This window comes from Rhagoletis zephyria, unplaced genomic scaffold (genome assembly GCF_001687245.7).
Source record: "Rhagoletis zephyria isolate East Lansing unplaced genomic scaffold, Rhagoletis_zephyria_1.1 Rzeph_scaffold_00185, whole genome shotgun sequence".
NCBI classification, from domain to species: Eukaryota; Metazoa; Arthropoda; class Insecta; order Diptera; family Tephritidae; genus Rhagoletis; species Rhagoletis zephyria.
Genome location: NW_016157269.1, coordinates 224,977 through 244,073, shown reverse-complemented (window position 1 = coordinate 244,073; position 19,097 = coordinate 224,977). Strand labels below are relative to the sequence as shown.

Here is a 19,097-nt window from a genome sequence, read left to right as displayed (position 1 = left end):
CTTTAGTTTCATCACTTTCACTTTTGTTTGAATACCGTATAATTAGTTAAATAAAAAATTCCTTAAAAACAATTTTAATTCTTATTGAAATAACTATACAAATAACAAAGATATAGTTTTGTACTAAAATAACTATAAAAAACTTATTGGTAGATATTTTCCAGATTTGGTAGTTTTTTTCAAGTGGATGGTAAGTATTTTTTGTCGTCAGTGGCAACCCTGAGTATGGCTCATAAGGATGCCTTAATTTAAATAGAAATAAACTGTATGCTGAATTACTGTTTACCCGAACGACACACACACACGATAGCTCGAGTAAAAATTGAGATATCTTAAAGAAACTTGGTACTTCTTTCGGGCGTAGGACGGATGGTATTGAAAATGGGCAAAATCGGACAATAACCACGCCTACCTCCCATATACCGGTAATTTTCAGAAATACGAAAACTGCGATATTTTAGTAACTACTGAAGATTATTCACACAAAATTGATATTTACAATAATTTTAAGAACAGATATAAATTTTTGAAAAATGGGTGTAACCACGCCCACTTATGGTTACATGTGTATATCATGGCAACCGCTGCACCGAATTCTTCCAAACTTGGCTCAGTTGTGCACCTTGGTACAGCATACCAAATGGCCGAAAATTTTTAAAATCGGACAATAACCACGCCCACATTCCATATAAAGGTAATTTAGAGAAATACAAAATTTGCGATAAATCAGTAAATATTAAAGCTAATTTATTCAAAATTGACGCTTGCAACAATTCTTTACCAAGAAATACGTTTATGATAAAATTTTGGAAAATGGGCGTGGCACCGCCCACTTATGATCACATTTATATTTATCTCGGTAACCGTTCTACCAACTTGTACCAAACTCGGTATGGTTATTGTGCTTGCCACATAAAAGCAGAACGTTCAAAATTATTGAAATCGGACTAAAATTACGGATTTTCATATAACGGTAAATTTTAGAAATGCTTGAAACTTAATATTTCGAAATTTAAGGACGCTAATTTAGTCAAAATTGATACGCCCCAGCTTATCATGTAGCGGTAGCTTTCGGAAAGGTGAAAAACATATATTTAATATTTGCGCCGGGTATTTAATGTTCGGCTAGGCCCGAACTTAGACTTCCTTACTTGTTTGCGTATATTTTTATTAAGCCTCTTTTTTTCCACAAAAGTTGTATACAACTTCACAAAATATGTATAGCAAACTAAAGATGTTTAAAATACCTTTCGAACGTGGTGCCTTGTTTTTTAAACGGTTTCGAAGATATTAACAGTTTTCGAAATCCAAAATTTCATCCTTAACCCTAAATATCTTCCACAATTTTTATTTCTGCAATATAAAATTTATATATGTGTGCTCAGCAGTTAAAGCTCTATTAAACCCCGTTACTCGTTTTTCTCTATCGAAACGGTGGGTATTCTTTACTTATGCTAAAAAAATTACAATATTCGCAAATTGTACTATACTCGCCATTTACACATTGTACGGCCTCGTTGCTGCAGTTTGCTGAATGACATTTATTACATTCAGAAAATTTGGGATGTGCCACTGCACTGTAACTGGTGATGGAAAAGTGGGTGCCATTACTCCAATTTCAGACCTGCTTAAGTAGAAAGTACTTTCGGTACAAGCATCAAATTTCAGTATTGGCTATATTTCTTTTTTTAGTTAATAATTAATATTTTGTTATAAATGTCTAGCTCATTATACATATAACACCGCGTGATAGTAAATTTTAAACACAAATATCAATATATTCGCGAAACCATGGGCCAAATATAGTAAAATTGCGTTTTTAGTTTTTCACTCTCACGTCAGTAATTTAAAAATGATTCTAAAAATTCAGGGAAATGTGCTAGAGAAGAAGTATGGGTATAAAATTAATGAGGAAATCCTGTAGAATTTAAATAGATTCAAGTTTCTGGTGCAGAAGGGCTGGTAAATATTGAAAATGTCATTTTAAAATTTTATCCTTGAAATTTCGCAATATTTGTTTTTGAAAAAATTACATGTTAAAGGCTTATATAAACTCGATAACATCCTCGAGTTTCGTCCTTGTGAATCCCAAAAATTTAAATTTTTTAAATTCTTTTGCATTTGTTTTCCATATTTTTATTCTACATTGCATTGAAATTTTTAATAACTTTTGGGATTAGTCATATCTTTGAAATTACAAAGTCCTTCAAAATAAATCCTGCGGTCAGAGAGAAAAAATAACAAGTAAGAAAGTCTAAGTTCGGGCGGAGCCGAACATTGAAAACCGGCGCAAGTATCAAATATATGTTTTTCACCTTTCCGAAAGCTACCGCTACGTGGTAAGCGGGGGTGTATAAATTTTGAGTAAATTAGCGTTCTTAAATTTCATTTCGTTTCAAGCATTTCTGAAATTTACCGTTATATGAAAAGCGGCCGTAATTTTTGTCCGATTTCTATAATTTTCAGTGCTTTGGTTTTTCGAGTTTGGTACAAATTGGTAGAACGGTTACCGAGATACATATATGTGATCATAAGTGGGCGGCGCCGCGCCCATTTTCCAAAATTTTATCAAAAACGTATTTCTTGGTAAAGAGTTGTTGCAAGCATCAATTTTGAATAAATTAGCTTTAATATTTACTGATTTATCGAAGATTTAGTATTTCTCTAAAATATCGTTATATGGGATGTGGGCGTGGTTATTGTCCGATTTTAAAAACTTTCGGCCGTTTCGTTTGCTGTACCAAGGCACACAACTGAGCCAAGTTTGGAAGAAATCGGTGCAGCGGTTGCCAAGATATACACATGTAACCATAAGTTGGCGTGGCTACGCCCATTTTTTAAAAATTTATAGAATTCTTATTTTTCGTCCAAAACTTATTGTAATATTCAGTAGTTACTAAAATATCGCAGTTTTCGTATTTCTGAAAATACCATCCGTCCTACGCCAGAAAGAAGTGCACGTACCAAGTTTCGTTAAGATATCTCAATTTTTACTCGAGTTATCGTGTGCACAGACGGACGGACAGACAGTCACCGCTTAATCGATTTCTCTTTTCATTCTGATCATTTATGTATGCATTGTCTATATCTATCTCGATTCGTTTTGCCTGTTACAAACAACCGTTATGTGAACAAAGTTATAATACCCTTGTGCACAACTGCGCTAGGGTATAAAAACGACACTTTAAATAAAAAAGTAGGTTTCAAACCCATTTATTATTATTTATTTCATGGTAGGAGAGCTTCTCAAACAATATAGAAGGACAATAGAAGGAAGGATGATTCCACTTCATATTCCTCTTGACAGTTGATACAAAAGGATCAGCCGAAGTTCCTAGTCTCACCGCATGAATACCAATCGCACAATGGCAAATCAGAAACCCCATCACTAGCCCTTAAGAGGTAACGTGTGCAGAGAAACGTCTTCTTCTCCTTTTTTATGTCACAAAAGGTCCCGGTTTCCCTTAGCCTAATAGCAGTTCGCGCTGCGACAATTCTGTCTGCGATATCCGCCGGCGCCATGTTCACCACACGTATGTTAAGCGCCAGTGTATGTGTGGTTCCTAATGCTCCGCTAATTCGTGTCTTACAAGTGTAGCCTTTTCTAGTGAGTTCCACCAGACAAGAGCTCCTTGAAACAATATTGGCGTAAATCTGGTTTCCTAGAGCTATTGAATTAATTTGGGCGAGTTTTCGTTAAGATATCTCAATTTTTACTCGAGTTATCGTGTGCACAGACGGACGGACGGACGGACNATATTGGCGTAAATCTGGTTTCCTAGAGCTATTGAATTAATTTGGGCGAGTTTTCGTTAAGATATCTCAATTTTTACTCGAGTTATCGTGTGCACAGACGGACGGACAGACAGTCACCGCTTAATCGATTTCTCTTTTCATTCTGATCATTTATGTATACATTGTCTATATCTATCTCGATTCGTTTTGCCTGTTACAAACAACCGTTATGTGAACAAAGTTATAATACCCTTGTGCACAACTGCGCTAGGGTATAAAAACGATACTTTAAATAAAAAAGTAGGTTTCAAACCCATTTATTATTATTTATTTCATGGTAGGAGAGCTTCTCAAACAATATAGAAGGATTTTTTTCGATTCAAGTTGTTGAAAATTAATGAATATCTAAGTCCCGGGACTAATCCCGGTATCCCGGGATTGTGACAACGTCATCCCGAAAATCCCGACATCGGAAAAAGCCGAATAATTAACACCCTATGGATGCAAAAAAAACATCGATGCATAGGAAACATCGATGTTTGCTATTCGATATATCGAATAAAACCGATGTTTTGGACCTTCCGATTACATCGATATATCGATTTATTTTTTTTCGATGCATCGACTTTTGTGTGCAATGTACACTGTACATTAGTGCGGATCGGTCCCCATACAAAAAAAAAATTTTTTTTGCGATCGCCTTCAAAATATCTTTAATCCTAGNTACATCGATATATCGATTTATTTTTTTTCGATGCATCGACTTTTGTGTGCAATGTACACTGTACATTAGTGCGAATCGGTCCCCATACAAAAAAAAAAATTTTTTTGCGATCGCCTTCAAAATATCTTTAATCCTAGGGGTGGACTGGAAAAACTTTTTTTGTCGATCCACCCTACTGTACATACTAAAATTATTTTGTATGCTTCCAATACTCTTCGCTCTAGTAACTATTTTAAATGTAGATTATTCACTATTTATGCACTATTAAAAATATATATTCTATTAATATTATCCAAAATTATTTTCAACAATAAAATAACAGAAACAAATATTATCCAAAATGTTATTGCATTAATAAATTGCTACTTTATTAGTAGAAACTTTTATTGCCAAAAGACCATCTACATTATCATATTAATTGATATGACATTGACACTAAAACCATTTGGAAATTTGGACAGATTTTAAACAGGATTTTCCAAAATTTTTTCACATAGCTTATCAGCATAGTGAAATAATATAAAGTGTGCCGGCCAGTTGGATGTACGCTTATTTCAACGCAAAATATGAGGTTCGTCATTTTCGCTTATATCTATTCTGGCATTAGCCCTTGGTTTTGTTGCATCGTCTGCCCGATTCCGGCACAAGCGGCAAGAATTTGTTGACATGTTTTTTTTTTAATTCTTTACTCAAATCAAAAAGCTTCATAATTTCTCACTCAAAAGGGTTAACATGAAAGTCAAATGAAGGAAAAAATTATGATAATAAATTGCCAAATAAGTGTACCGAAATAGAATGTGATTGCTAGCTGGCACACTTAATATTATTTCATTATGCTTATAAATATTTAACATTTGTCGTTACTTCCTTATCTTCCGAAAGTTTTTTTTGAAGGGTTCCCAAAAGTACAGCTAAAACTGCGATGTGTAACTGTTTAAATCAATTAATACATTTCACTATGAGTTATTACTTAAACACTTATCGAAGTTACGATTGTTTCATTTTCTTGTTGTATATTTTTAATTGAATTGTTGATATTTTCATTCGATGCATCGAAAATATCGATGTTTTTCTACGATACATCGATATGCATCGATGCTACATTTCGATGCATCAAATTGAAAAAAATATCAAGGTATTTTTTTGACTTGCATCCCTAATTTCCCTATATTTTCTCTTGATGCACATATATAATGTGACGAACTATTTCATAGCTTAAAGAAGTACAGGTTAGGTTAGGTTTAGTAAACTCCGTAAGCCGATTACGAAATTTCGAATACGGCTAATTTCGATCCCTGAGAGCTCAGTGTTTGTTCAGAAGCGCGAGCCATAATGCTTCCATATTAGCCTCGCGAAGGTTGGACAGTCTAAAAGAAAGTGTGGAGATGATTCCACTTCATATTCCTCTTGACAGTTGATACAAAAGGATCAGCCGAAGTTCCTAGTCTCACCGCATGAATACCAATCGCACAATGGCAAATCAGAAACCCCATCACTAGCCCTTAAGAGGTAACGTGTGCAGAGAAACGTCTTCTTCTCCTTTTTTATGTCACAAAAGGTCCCGGTTTCCCTTAGCCTAATAGCAGTTCGCGCTGCGACAATTCTGTCTGCGATATCCGCCGGCGCCATGTTCACCACACGTATGTTAAGCGCCAGTGTATGTGTGGTTCCTAATGCTCCGCTAATTCGTGTCTTACAAGTGTAGCCTTTTCTAGTGAGTTCCACCAGAAAAGAGCTCCTTGAAACAATATTGGCGTAAATCTGGTTTCCTAGAGCTAATGAATTAATTTGGGCGAGAGACCCCACCTTTTACTGATAGCTCCCCCAAGCAAGTACAAGGCAACCGACACCTTTCCTACCCTTTCCTCAATGTTAGGTTTCTACGACAGCCGCCGTTTATCGCCCACCTAGTTCAGGTAACCTTGAGCCAGATCAAAAACGGTGTATATAAATCGCCCCTAAACCAAAAGTTCCACATCATCTACATAGGCTTCCTCTGACCACTTTACCACTGGTTGCAGGGCGGTATTCACCGTCCTTTTCTTGCAATAAAAATATTGAGCCCTTGACTGATAGTCACGAGGAATCGCGTTTCTTATGTACAGGTACAGGTCTCTCTAGCGTTTTTAGCAAAAGCGTTTTTATCAAACACGAAGAGACTGATAGGCCTAAAATCCGTACGGGAAACATGAGAGCCTTTTCCGCCCTTCGGGATGAACGCAATACTGACTACCCTTCAAGCCAAGGGGATGTACCCGGTCCTCACGCAGTTCGCATAAATAGGATCCAACCATTTGCACGACACCTTCATAGTCCTTTGTAGCTGGGCAGGTATGATGCCATCGATCCCAGACGACTTTAATGGTTTGAACAGGACCTGGGGGAGATTCTGTAATTAGTTAGCGCACTTCTTAACGCAAAAACATTTATATCATGCGTAAAAAAGTGCGATAGCGATCCGAAANTAGTCCTTTGTAGCTGGGCAGGTATGATGCCATCGATCCCAGACGACTTTAATGGTTTGAACAGGACCTGGGGGAGATTCTGTAATTAGTTAGCGCACTTCTTAACGCAAAAACATTTATATCATGCGTAAAAAAGTGCGATAGCGATCCGAAAATTGTCGTTAACTGGTTACAAAATCTCCCTCCAGAAGTACAAAATATCGAAAAGAAGTACATTTGACTGTACTTCGAAGTACGAAGTACAAGAGCGAAAAAAGAAGTACTGTACTTCCGAAAGAAGTACGGTTGGTCACATTACACATATACATACGTAGGTACATTATTACGAAAAATTTTGTACCGGTTGTGTGATTTTTTCACCTCTTAGTAAAGCACAGCTGTTAAGATGAGCGCCATCTACCGCAACAGTTCGAAAAATTAAGCAAATAGCGAGGCACACCACCATACATATGGGAAATAAAGGGAATTTTTTCCTGGCAGGCCAAAAAGGAGATGAAAGTGCCATAAAATTGAAATTGCATTCTTTTAAGGCTTTCTAAGAACACCATATGGGTGTTTCCATCGGAAGGTCTACCGCGACAAAAAAAAAAAATAAAAGTCATTTATCTAACGTATTTATGGCCCAAATTGTCTGCTTTTTCACCTTCCTTTTATTAGCTCGGGATGTAAATATGTAATATTGATGCGCCTAAAAGATGCACGATTTCTATTCTCAAGTTACATACCTGATGACAGTTCGAATAGCAATTATAATAAGGAGGTTTTAGTTTTTTAAACTACAATTTTATTAAAATTATTATTATTATCGACAAACCATATTTATGGTCCGATTTGGTTCGTATTCAGCGTATGTAGTTGAAACATAATAAATCATAGATTTACAAAAAATTCCATGAATTGGCGTTGAAGCCAAAATATAAAGTGCATTCAACATAAAATGCATGTTTTATTTGCGTTGAAAATTCATTTAAAAGCAATATTAGCAAAAATATAACGATGGAAATTTATGTCACGTGACGCCACGTCACGTGTCGTTTCACACTTAGGGTTTTAATAGAAAATTTACACAAGTTGCATTAATTCAAAAAACTTTAAAAACGACTAGTATTACTCAAAATCATATTAAAAACAGTTTCATGAAAAGAGCCATCCACAATTCACAGAGGTTTGCGATTTTGTAAGAAAAGAAAAAAATCAACTTCCGTTTTCGTCACGTACCGACACTCTTTTTAATTGCTTATACATACCTATTTAAGGACCATGCGGTTCGATTGCATCGAAGCAGTCGAACGGAACGNATCAACTTCCGTTTTCGTCACGTACCGACACTCTTTTTAATTGCTTATACATATCTATTTAAGGACCATGCGGTTCGATTGCATCGAAGCAGTCGAACGGAACGGACGTGTTTTCTTTCATCTCGCTCGTCTCGCAATAATCTCAATAATCGCAAAAATCAATAATCGCTTCAACTGTTGTGTTGTTTCAGTCAATATTTATTTAATTTCAATCAATATAGTTAATATAGTTAATAATTATTATTTATTTATTCATCGGTAAATTCATAACAAATTGCGTGTTAATCGTGATGTCGGCTACCACGGCTGCTACGGATAAATTGTCTGTCTTGGAGTTGGAAGGTGTAATGCAACGGAAATATTCACCTGATATTGCTGCCGATGCTGTTGCTTTTGGTGTACCCTTTAGAGAAGGGGAAAACCTTNAACAAACTGGCTGATGTGGAGAAGAAACTGGCAAAGAGAATCGAAGAAGAGATATCTGTCCTCACTGCTACGGTGGTTGAGTCGTCTGCCCGCATATCTGTCGTGGAGGGGAATGTGCAAAAGGCAGAGGCGGACATCGCTTGCATTAAGAAGGAGTTGGAAGGTGTAATGCAACGGAAAGATTCACCTGATATTGCTGCCGATGCTGTTGCTTTTGGTGTACCCTTTAGAGAAGGGGAAAACCTTAAGAGTATTTTTAACCAGGTTTGTCTTTCTATTGACTTCTTGGCTCCTCAAATCAGGGATATTTTCCGCACAAAACCGTCAAGTGAAAAACTCAACAGTGCGATTGTGATTAAATTTCACTCCCCTCTCGACCGTAACCGCACTTTACGCGCCTTTAGCGAATATCGCAAGAAAACAAAATCGGCGGTCCCCCTCACCCCCTTGGCATTGCTGGCAGCTTTCATATTTTTGAGAGCCTCACCAAGGCGAATAGACGTTTACTGCATGAGGCCATAAAACTGCGACGTGAAGGTAAACTGCTAAAGGTGTTTACGTTTAGAGGTTTTGTGCATGTGAGAGATGACAATAATAAAAATAATAATAGCACATCAACAAAGTTAATCAGCGAAGATGACCTGCTGCCGTTTCGTTAGATATATTGTTATGCATATATTTTCGAATGTTTTTTGTTGTATTATATATTTTGTAAAGATAGCGCAACTTGGGTTTGTTTGTTTCTGTTTTTCGTAATTTCTTCACTATTTTAAAGTTGCTTTTGATTTTGCTTTTTGCAATTGTTGTGACGAACAAATTAAGTAGCGTTGATGGTAATAGCCTTGCAGTACTGAACATTTTATGCAGCCGACAGAAAGGCTTTAATATGGTCCATTTTAATGCGCGCAGTTTAAACAATGAGAAGATGGATGTTGTTAGGAGAACTTTTGAATATTCGAGTATTGATGTTATTTGTGTGTCGGAGACGTGGTTTAAGGCTGGTATAAGTAATTCACACTTTTCCATTAATAATTATAAGCTTGTTCGGGTTGATAGATTAGATAAGAAGAGTGGTGGAGTTGCGATATATTGCAAGAAATATCTAAAAACTCGCTTTATTTCACAATCGGTTGGTAATACTACTGAGTATTTGCTAGTTGAGGTATCTAATCCCAATTCTTCTTCAAAGGTCCTTTTGTCGTGTGTGTATATTGCGTTTTATTGTCTGCTGTAGCTGTCGATTATGATGAAATTATTGTCTGTGGCGATTTTAATGTAAATTTGTTGTGTAGTGATTTGTATAGCTCCCGTTTGTTAGATGATGTGTCTAGTCTTGGTCTATCTATTGTAAATCTTTGTGTACCTACAAGATACGGAAATAACTGTTGTCCTAGTCTGCTTGATTACTTTATTGTTTCTGATCCGTCTACTGTGTTAAAATTTGAGCAGTTGTCGTTTATTTCTGATCACGATCTAATTTTCTGTGCTTTCGACATCAATTTTGATCATATTGTAGCAGATAGTCCTCTTAACTTTCCTGACTACCGTCTAATAAATATTGATAGCCTATCTGCTGACTTATCCCGCATTGACTGGAGTGGTTGTTAGAGCCTAAGCTCTGTAAATGAAAAGTTGAGCTTTCTGAACAAAAATGTTGTAAGCTTGTTTAGGGCTCATGTTCCAGTACGCACTCTTCTCAATCGATCACCGTCGTGCCCTTGGTTCAACAAAATCGTTCGGACTATGATTATAAAACGTAACAAATCGTACTCTATTTGGAAGAAGTACCGGACCGATACCAATTGGCAAACGTATAAGTCGTTATGAAATAAGACAACTGCTCTTATTAAGTGTCAAAAGCGCAAGTTCTTTGGTAAAATGTTAAACCCACTCCTTCCGAGTAATGTTTTGTGGCGTAATCTAAAAAACCTTCGTGTTCATGTTAGTGACAGTCCTGATTGTTGTATTAACCCAGAAGAGCTTAATGATGTATTTGTCAGTCGTTTGTATCATCTTGTGTTCCTGCTTCCAACCCCATAATTCCGTCTCCTGTTGTGCATGTCGGTCAGTCATTTGAATTCAATGTGGTGTCAGAGTTTGATGTGGCAAGATGCATTTATAAGATACGGTCAAATGCGGTTGGCGCCGATGCGATACCAATAAAATTTGTAAAGCTAATTATGCCACAAATCTTACCCACTCTTACTCATGTTACAACCTCGTCTTTCCCCGATGCGTGGAAGATCGCCGACGTTATTCCGGTTGCAAGTCTGCAAGTAGTGCTTGTGATTTTCGTCCTATAAGTGTTCTTCCTTGTCTGTCTAAAGTCTTTGAGAAGCTGATGACAGAGCAAATTAACTTGCATATTAACAAATTTAATTTACTTTCCCCGTTCCAGTCTGGGTTTAGGGCAAAGCATAGCTGCTCCACTGCAGTTATTAAAATTCTGGACGATATATGAATTCCTTATGACAATAACCAATTAACTTTGTTATGCTTGCTTGACTTCTCTAAAGCCTTCGACTCGGTGAACCATAGACTACTTTGCATCAAATTAAGTAATAATTTTGGCTTTGGGAGTCTGCTGTAGCTACCTTGAAGGTAGGACTCAGCGTGTAAGGGTCGGTACCACATTTTCTAGACTTAAACCTCTGTGTACTGGTGTTCCCCAAGGCTCAATACTGGGACCGCTATTATTCAGTTTATTCTTAAATGACATTTTTAGCACGTGCAAGTCTGTGCAAATGCATGCATATGCAGACGATATTCAGCTCTAATTGTCAGGACCTCATGACCAATCAGTCTCCTTGTGCTCTAGATTTAACTGTGATCTGTCCTCTATATCATCTTGGGCTTTAAAAAATGAGCTTTGTCTTAACAGTGATAAATCCTTTGTGTTACCCATTTCTAAACGTCGCGTTGCTTTTTCTGCCATACCTAACCTATATATAAATAATAAGTGTCTTATATTTGTGTCTAAAGTGACGAACCTTGGTTTTGTAATCAACTCTAGTCTTTCCTGTGATGATCACGTGAATTTCGTAATTAGCAAAGTATTCATCACTCTTCGTAATTTAAGAATGTCTGCATCCTTTACGCCGGTCGACATCAGGAGAAAACTTGCAATACAACTGATTTTGCCAATAATCTGTTATCCTGAATGTATTTACAGCAAGCTTAGTTCTCAATCAGCCCACAAAATTGAAGTAGTTTTCAATCACGGAACACGATATGTATTTGGTTTGGCTAAATTTGATCACATTTCTAGTTGGAGATCTCGCCTATTGGGCTGTGAGATATCTGAGTACTTGAAAGCAAGGAATTGTATTTTTCTTTTCCGTTTAATGTCGGATAAGCTACCTAGCTATCTGTATAATAAGCTAACCTTTCCAAAATCTGCCCGTATAAGCGACCTAATTGTACCTAGCTTTAATTATCTTAACTCTGCAAGACTATTTTTTGTCGACGCCACGCGTTTGTGGAATTCTATTCCACCTGCTACTCGCTCCAGCTTAGACAAGGGCAATAAGTCAATAAGTTTTTTCACTCTGAGTTTCGCTATCTGCTAGGTGTTTCATATGTGATGTATTTATCTACACATGTTAACGTTTGTGTCGTTGTGTTTTTACTTAAGTAGTTATGTTAGTTTTTAGTCTTAGAACTAGTTGCATTTTTCTTTTTCTTTTATTTTATTTTTTTTCTTACTTATTGTTTTCCTTTTGTTGCTTTATAATTACTGTTGTACTATAAAAGAGCTTTAAGATCTTATTGTACTAATGAATTTGTTTAATAAATGAAATGAAAATGAAATATAGAGCTAATCATGTGCTATACAATTAAAAGAAAACACATGTTTTTCCTTGTTTGTGCCTGATTGAAACGTACGACTGTCACGTATGTGAGGTATGGAAATACCCATATGTATTTTTAGAAATAGTATCTTTAATGTACTTCATTGAATTATTAGCGTAAAAGCATAGTAAAATAACACAATATTCCAATTACGAAGGGGAAAAACACTGAAATATAGCTACTCGGACCTGTTTACACATATGCATACATAACTATGTGCGAAATAATACCAGTATTTATTTGACCCTTCCTAACGTGCGCCTGGTAGCTGCCTTGTCAACTTACAGATTTTGCTTACCGCAAGAGGGCCGGTATGTTTAGGCCTCCAGCTTAAATATATTGCACCACCCTAATGTGCAGTAACATGCACCGTACATGTACATGCATACACATAGAAACTCACGCGAATACATTTGTACCCCGCCGCTTAATAACTGATTCACTTGCACCACTTTTTAATATTTCGAAACCTTGTCTTTTTCTTTACATAATAATTTACAACGAGCACTCCATTCCGCGTGACGTGCCTCCGCAGTAAACACTTAGCAAGAGGATTGCTTTACGAATGGCAGGCTATGTATAACTATTGAGTAGAGCAGAGATGGGCACTTTTTTGTCCGTGCGGCAGCGAAAGTGCGAGCGCGGGCAAGATAAATGGAAAAACAGTTTATGGGGGGGAAGGGTATGAAAAATTGGGAAAAAATTATTTATATCTCCACCGAAATCATGTTCATCGCAGTACGGCTGCGGTAATACTGACTTTGTGCACGAAACCAAGAGCGTAAATTTTCCTCATATACACAATAAGCCATCGTTCGGACTTTGCTCCGATAAGAGTAGATTTGTTCCCTTTCGTAGAAATAATTTGAAACCTATTCCTCTACACCACTCAACTGAAAATCTGCTCCGTTTTGTTGCATCAAAAAATTTACTCTTCAAATAGAAAGGACTCGACACGATTGTTGCATTGGTGAGCTACAGCACCTTTGCAAATAGACTTGAATTCGTGAATAGGCCCTCACAATCGTCCGATTTGAACCCGATCGAAAAAGATTGCTTGTCTAAAGTTCTGTAATTGCGTCGTTGCCCTCCGATGTAACAATTGTCCCGGTAAAGGAAGAAATAATTTTTTATTAATTTTAACCAAGACATTTTAACTTTAATGATAATTGCTCGCTGGATTAAGGCGCCTTTACACGGGTCGATTTTCTAATAGATTTTTGTCGTTCAACCAAAATCGACCCGTGTAAATGACATCTCAACCGTAAAATGTAAATGCTTTGGCTAGTCGATTTTCCAGTCTACAAAAATCGACCCTTGTAAAGGCAGCTTTAGCCCCTTATTTAGTCCCAGAATGCTGTGATACGAGGAGAAATGAATTGTTTTTTATAAAGATAAGAAATGCACATCTAGTACGAAAACTTGATTTTTACTACCATTTTTTGTGTCGGAACCCAGCAAAGAGCGCTCGATGAAGGTCGGCTAGTGATCAGTATTGCCAAGTTTTTTATTTAAAAAAGCACCAAAACACTGAAAGTAGCGCAAGTTTCCAAAAAAAAAACAACACCAAATTTGTGTTGCTGTGTGTAATGGTATTTTTGCATATAAAGCTGTATGTTCAAATATTTTAAGTAATCACGCAATGTCATTTGTAAATATTTTCAACTATGCGCAGTTAATTAATTTAATTAATTTAATTTGCAAAATGTTTTTTGATTCGTAAAACAATTTGCAAAACTTTACTTGGTTTCTCTAGCGGCTTTATTTTCATGCAATTTCTTACTTTTGTACAAATGCGCATACCCAGCTAATTAGCAGAATATTCTATGAATTCCGGGATAGAGACTGTGTGTATTGCGTTTGGATTATCTGGGGGTATATTATCCAAAGAAGAAGCTCGGCCAAACACTAACATATGTGTAAGTCAACGGATAAAGTTTTCCGTACGTTTGGAATGAATAAATGAATGAACAAAATAAATACAATGTCCCCATAGAATCACGTTTTTATTATGAAATTGCCTTGAAAAGAGCACCAAAGAACGAAACAAGCGCTAAACTAAACAATTTTCGCGTTTTAATTCCCTAAACGTACGTAATTTATTGCGAAAGGCTCAAAGTTGGGAACAGTTGTAGCTATGTCAAATTTGCTCATATACAAGCATGGACAGAGAGTGAGCGCCTGCTTAAAGAGCGTAAGCATCACATGCGCAAGAATGATAGAATACAATCGTGTTACATGCGTATACATGCGAGAGCGTAACAAAGTGAACGCCAAATCATTCGAACTAAGAGCCTGATTATGGCAACTTATCTTAACTTAACGGAACGTAGAACTTAGAGAATCAAAATGAAACAGATTTCCATGTGGCATTAAGTTACGTTAAGTTTCGGCTGTTCAATTATAAGCAACACCCATTTAACAGAATTTTTAAGGTAGAGCCGTAAGTTACGTCATGTTTCCATAATCAGACCATAACACAATCACACTTTCAGCTCGCGTTTACTTGTGGTAGTGATCACATCTGCTTATATACACTCCTCGTCATTTGAATTGCACACCCTTTCAATCCTTAGTATTTACAGTTTTCCTTTTGTTTATATTAAATATAAATTTTTTTGTAAAAATATAGCATATTCTACGGGTAAATGCAATTTTAAATTTTTTTACAAATTAAAACATAAAAGAAAATTTCTTTTCCATTTCTTGGGCAGCACTTTATGTGAGTTTTTCGTTTTTCTTGAGAGCTGGAAACAGTTCTTAAAAAAGGTCAACATAGGAGTGTGCCATCCTAATGACCTACAGTGAATAAGTTAATAATATTTTTAGAAAAATTTCGGATATGCAGTCTTGTAGCCCATTCAATTATAGTGTAATAGAGGTCAAGTTTCAAGTGACTCTAAAATAGCCCTGTTTTTTGAAATTTTTTTTATTTTTTATTGACGGTGCTGCGCATTTTATTCCCTATAAAAATTTTGACGAGCATACTTTGTATGAGAGAAAATGCGCAGCACCATCACCAACAAAATTGTCAAAAATCACCGCTATTTTACAGACAACTGAAACTTGCACTTTATTGTACCCCGTTGTTGACATTTTTTTAACTCTGTATATTTTTAAAATCGGATGTAGTGAATATTAAATAAACAAAATTAAAAATGTAAATACTAATGCTGGATTTCCACTAGGCATTAAATGGCAAACATGACAAATGACAAAGTCGGGCATTAAAAAATAATCGTGTCACTACACTAAAAAACTTGTCATTAAGTTCATTTCCACATGGCATTTTTTAAATGACATACATTTTTTGTAATTTCAATGTCTAGTGGAAATTCGGCATAAGGATCAAAAGATTGAGCTATTCAAATGACGTGGAGTGTATGTGGCGTACGTTAGGGAGAGTGGGCCTTTTACTCCAGAATGCGTGTCCCGTGGCTCTCATTGGTATACGTGAATTAGTAAGATTCGTTGCCCCATTCAATGAATGTATATGTATATCTATGTATATATATGTATGTATGTATAATATGGCCTCTATGTATTAAAACACCCCCGTGAGTCCGCCACAGACTGACACGTAGTTTAACCCCCGAAACCGCCCCGCTGGATCCGACCCTGCCCTTCATGTTTGCCCATGATTTTCCCCTGATCTAGCCCGCGAAATGGGCTCGCTTGCCCATATAGGCAGCGTTGGCAGGTTGACGTTTTTAACGTCATTTGCACGTTTTTTGTATCCTGTTGACGTTTGGACATTTTGTGTGTAAAAAATGACGTTTTTTAACTTTCCAGTAATTTTTCTCTGTTACTAAATCTTGTAAGTTGAACTGATTTTGAATTATTTTCTTAATAAATCTTTACAAACTTTATTTTTTGACGCTGCTGCTTCAAAAAATATTTATATTTTGGACACAGATGACTTAACTCTTATTTAAGCGCATAAAGAAAATGACACAATTAGCCGCATGGGCCCCTTATTGAAAATGTAATGAAATATTGCTATGTTCCTTCTTAACAGAACGTAATTTAGCATTTTCGACAACCGTCCACTTAACCAAATGTCTACAAGAAAAAAAAAAATTTAAAATCAACGCGATTCTTTAGCACCTTAAACCTTGCACATTATTTCCCTGGAATTTAATGGGCTATCAACCTGCATACTCAAAAAAATTCTAAAAAATCTTAATGAAAAGGTGAAAATCTAGCTGAAGTTTTGGAGTTTTTTTTATAATTTTTGCACAAAGTATGAAATGTTGATTTATATTTTGTTTGTTATATAATGAGCTAGGCTTTTATGGAAAAATAATAAACATTAAATAAACAAAAAAGAAACAGAAAAATCGATGTCTTAATCAGCTGATCACAAGTGTATGTATAAAATGATTTTTATATTAATGATCTCAAACCAGTTTAGAATGAATTTTAAATGTGACAGAGCAAATGACATTTTAATATACCTTACGTACATATGTACCTTTGTATACAATATAAGTTTAATAAGAACAATTCTTTGTGCATACATTTGGAAAAGACTGTTTTATGTAGGAAATGACGTTTTTTCAGACCAAGAGGAACGTTTTCTCATGCCGAAGACCTGAAAACACTGCATACAGGCAAAAAAGCTCATACGGGCAAATGTTCCCATATTTGGAGTAGAGTATGATCTTGCCAAAATACCAAAGTTAAAGTTAACTACCAAAATNTGAACTGATTTTGAATTATTTTCTTAATAAATCTTTACAAACTTTATTTTTTGACGCTGCTGCTTCAAAAAATATTTATATTTTGGACACAGATGACTTAACTCTTATTTAAGCGCATAAAGAAAATGACACAATTAGTCGCATGGGCCCCTTATTGAAAATGTAATGAAATATTGCTATGTTCCTTCTTAACAGAACGNCATACAAAAATTCGTATAGGCTAGGATGAAAACATTTTAAATGTAGGCCCCAGACCTAACTTATTTTTTAAGTTTTTAAGTAGAGTTATATGTATTTAGGAATGCACCCGTATCTGCTTGCTTGAGTAGTAGCGTGGGCCGAAAATCCGCNACATTATTTCCCTGGAATTTAATGGGCTATCAACCTGCATACTCAAAAAAATTCTAAAAAATCTTAATGAAAAGGTGAAAATCTAGCTGAAGTTTTGGAGTTTTTTTTATAATTTTTGCACAAAGTATGAAATGTTGATTTATATTTTGTTTGTTATATAATGAGCTAGGCTTTTATGGAAAAATAATAAACATTAAATAAACAAAAAAGAAACAGAAAAATCGATGTCTTAATCAGCTGATCACAAGTGTATGTATAAAATGATTTTTATATTAATGATCTCAAACCAGTTTAGAATGAATTTTAAATGTGACAGAGCAAATGACATTTTAATATACCTTACGTACATATGTACCTTTGTATACAATATAAGTTTAATAAGAACAATTCTTTGTGCATACATTTGGAAAAGACTGTTTTATGTAGGAAATGACGTTTTTTCAGACCAAGAGGAACGTTTTCTCATGCCGAAGACCTGAAAACACTGCATACAGGCAAAAAAGCTCATACGGGCAAATGTTCCCATATTTGGAGTAGAGTATGATCTTGCCAAAATACCAAAGTTAAAGTTAACTACCAAAATCAATGCATGTGGTTTTTAGAATAAAGAAATATATGCAGATTTGTTAAACCACGGAGCACACCGATTTTCGGGGATTATTACTAGTTACAATAATAAAATTCAACAGTTTAGTTAAATATAAATGCCAATTGTGCAGGCCCTGAGTGTATGGACTTGAAATTAGCATTGCGAAATCTAAGGCCTTATTTAGTGACCCTCGTATTACCTTTCAAACAATTTTGCTAGTATGTATCTACTATATGTAGTTATTCGAACAACCGAAGCATAGAAAAATTGTGTTGGGAGATTCCTTTAAATCTTATATACTGATGAGTGCGTAATTGGCTTAAATTTGTAAGATTTTGTTATAAGCCTGTCATTAAAATTAAATAAATCGTTCTGAAAAAGTTCACTTATTGAAAAATAACTTCTATTTCTAGTTCATTGGCCATGATGTACGCACCACAAACAGTTGAACCAAAACACCAAGTGAAAGCTGGAATGTTTGCAGCTGCAATGCTCATAACTGGAATTTTTGCTGGAGTTCTATTTTCATTTTTAAATCCTTATTTTATCGTTTAAGAAAAACGTATATTTTAATCAATTAAAAATAAACCATTTGATAAAATTGAGTTGGTGTTTATAAATTAGATTAAAAAAAAACAGTTTCCTTTCCTGTTTTTATATATTTGTTTTTATTTGCTCATTTATTTATGTATTAGCCAATTAATACAAAAATTCGTATAGGCTAGGATGAAAACATTTTAAATGTAGGCCCCAGACCTAACTTATTTTTTAAGTAACAAAATTTAAATAATAAGTAGAGTTATATGTATTTAGGAATGCACCCGTATCTGCTTGCTTGAGTAGTAGCGTGGGCCGAAAATCCGCTTTTTTAGAATTTTGATTGGTAATACCAAAATTATGATTCATTATGCTTTAAAAACAATCTGTGTGAAAGATGACAATTTTTGGTCAATA

At 35.5% G+C, this 19,097-nt stretch overlaps 1 protein-coding gene across 1 annotated transcript in view; it reads left to right on the top strand.

Annotated features, from left to right (window-relative positions):
• LOC108357959 (equilibrative nucleoside transporter 1-like) overlaps positions 1-18,745 on the top strand; it is a 166,292-nt gene extending 147,547 nt beyond the window's left edge. The window contains exon 3 of the mRNA XM_017609050.1: positions 18,557-18,745. Within this exon, the coding sequence (XP_017464539.1) occupies positions 18,557-18,698 (142 nt within the window). The 3' untranslated portion in view covers positions 18,699-18,745. The remainder of the gene's footprint in view (positions 1-18,556) is intronic.
• The last annotated feature ends 352 nt before the right edge of the window (positions 18,746-19,097 follow it).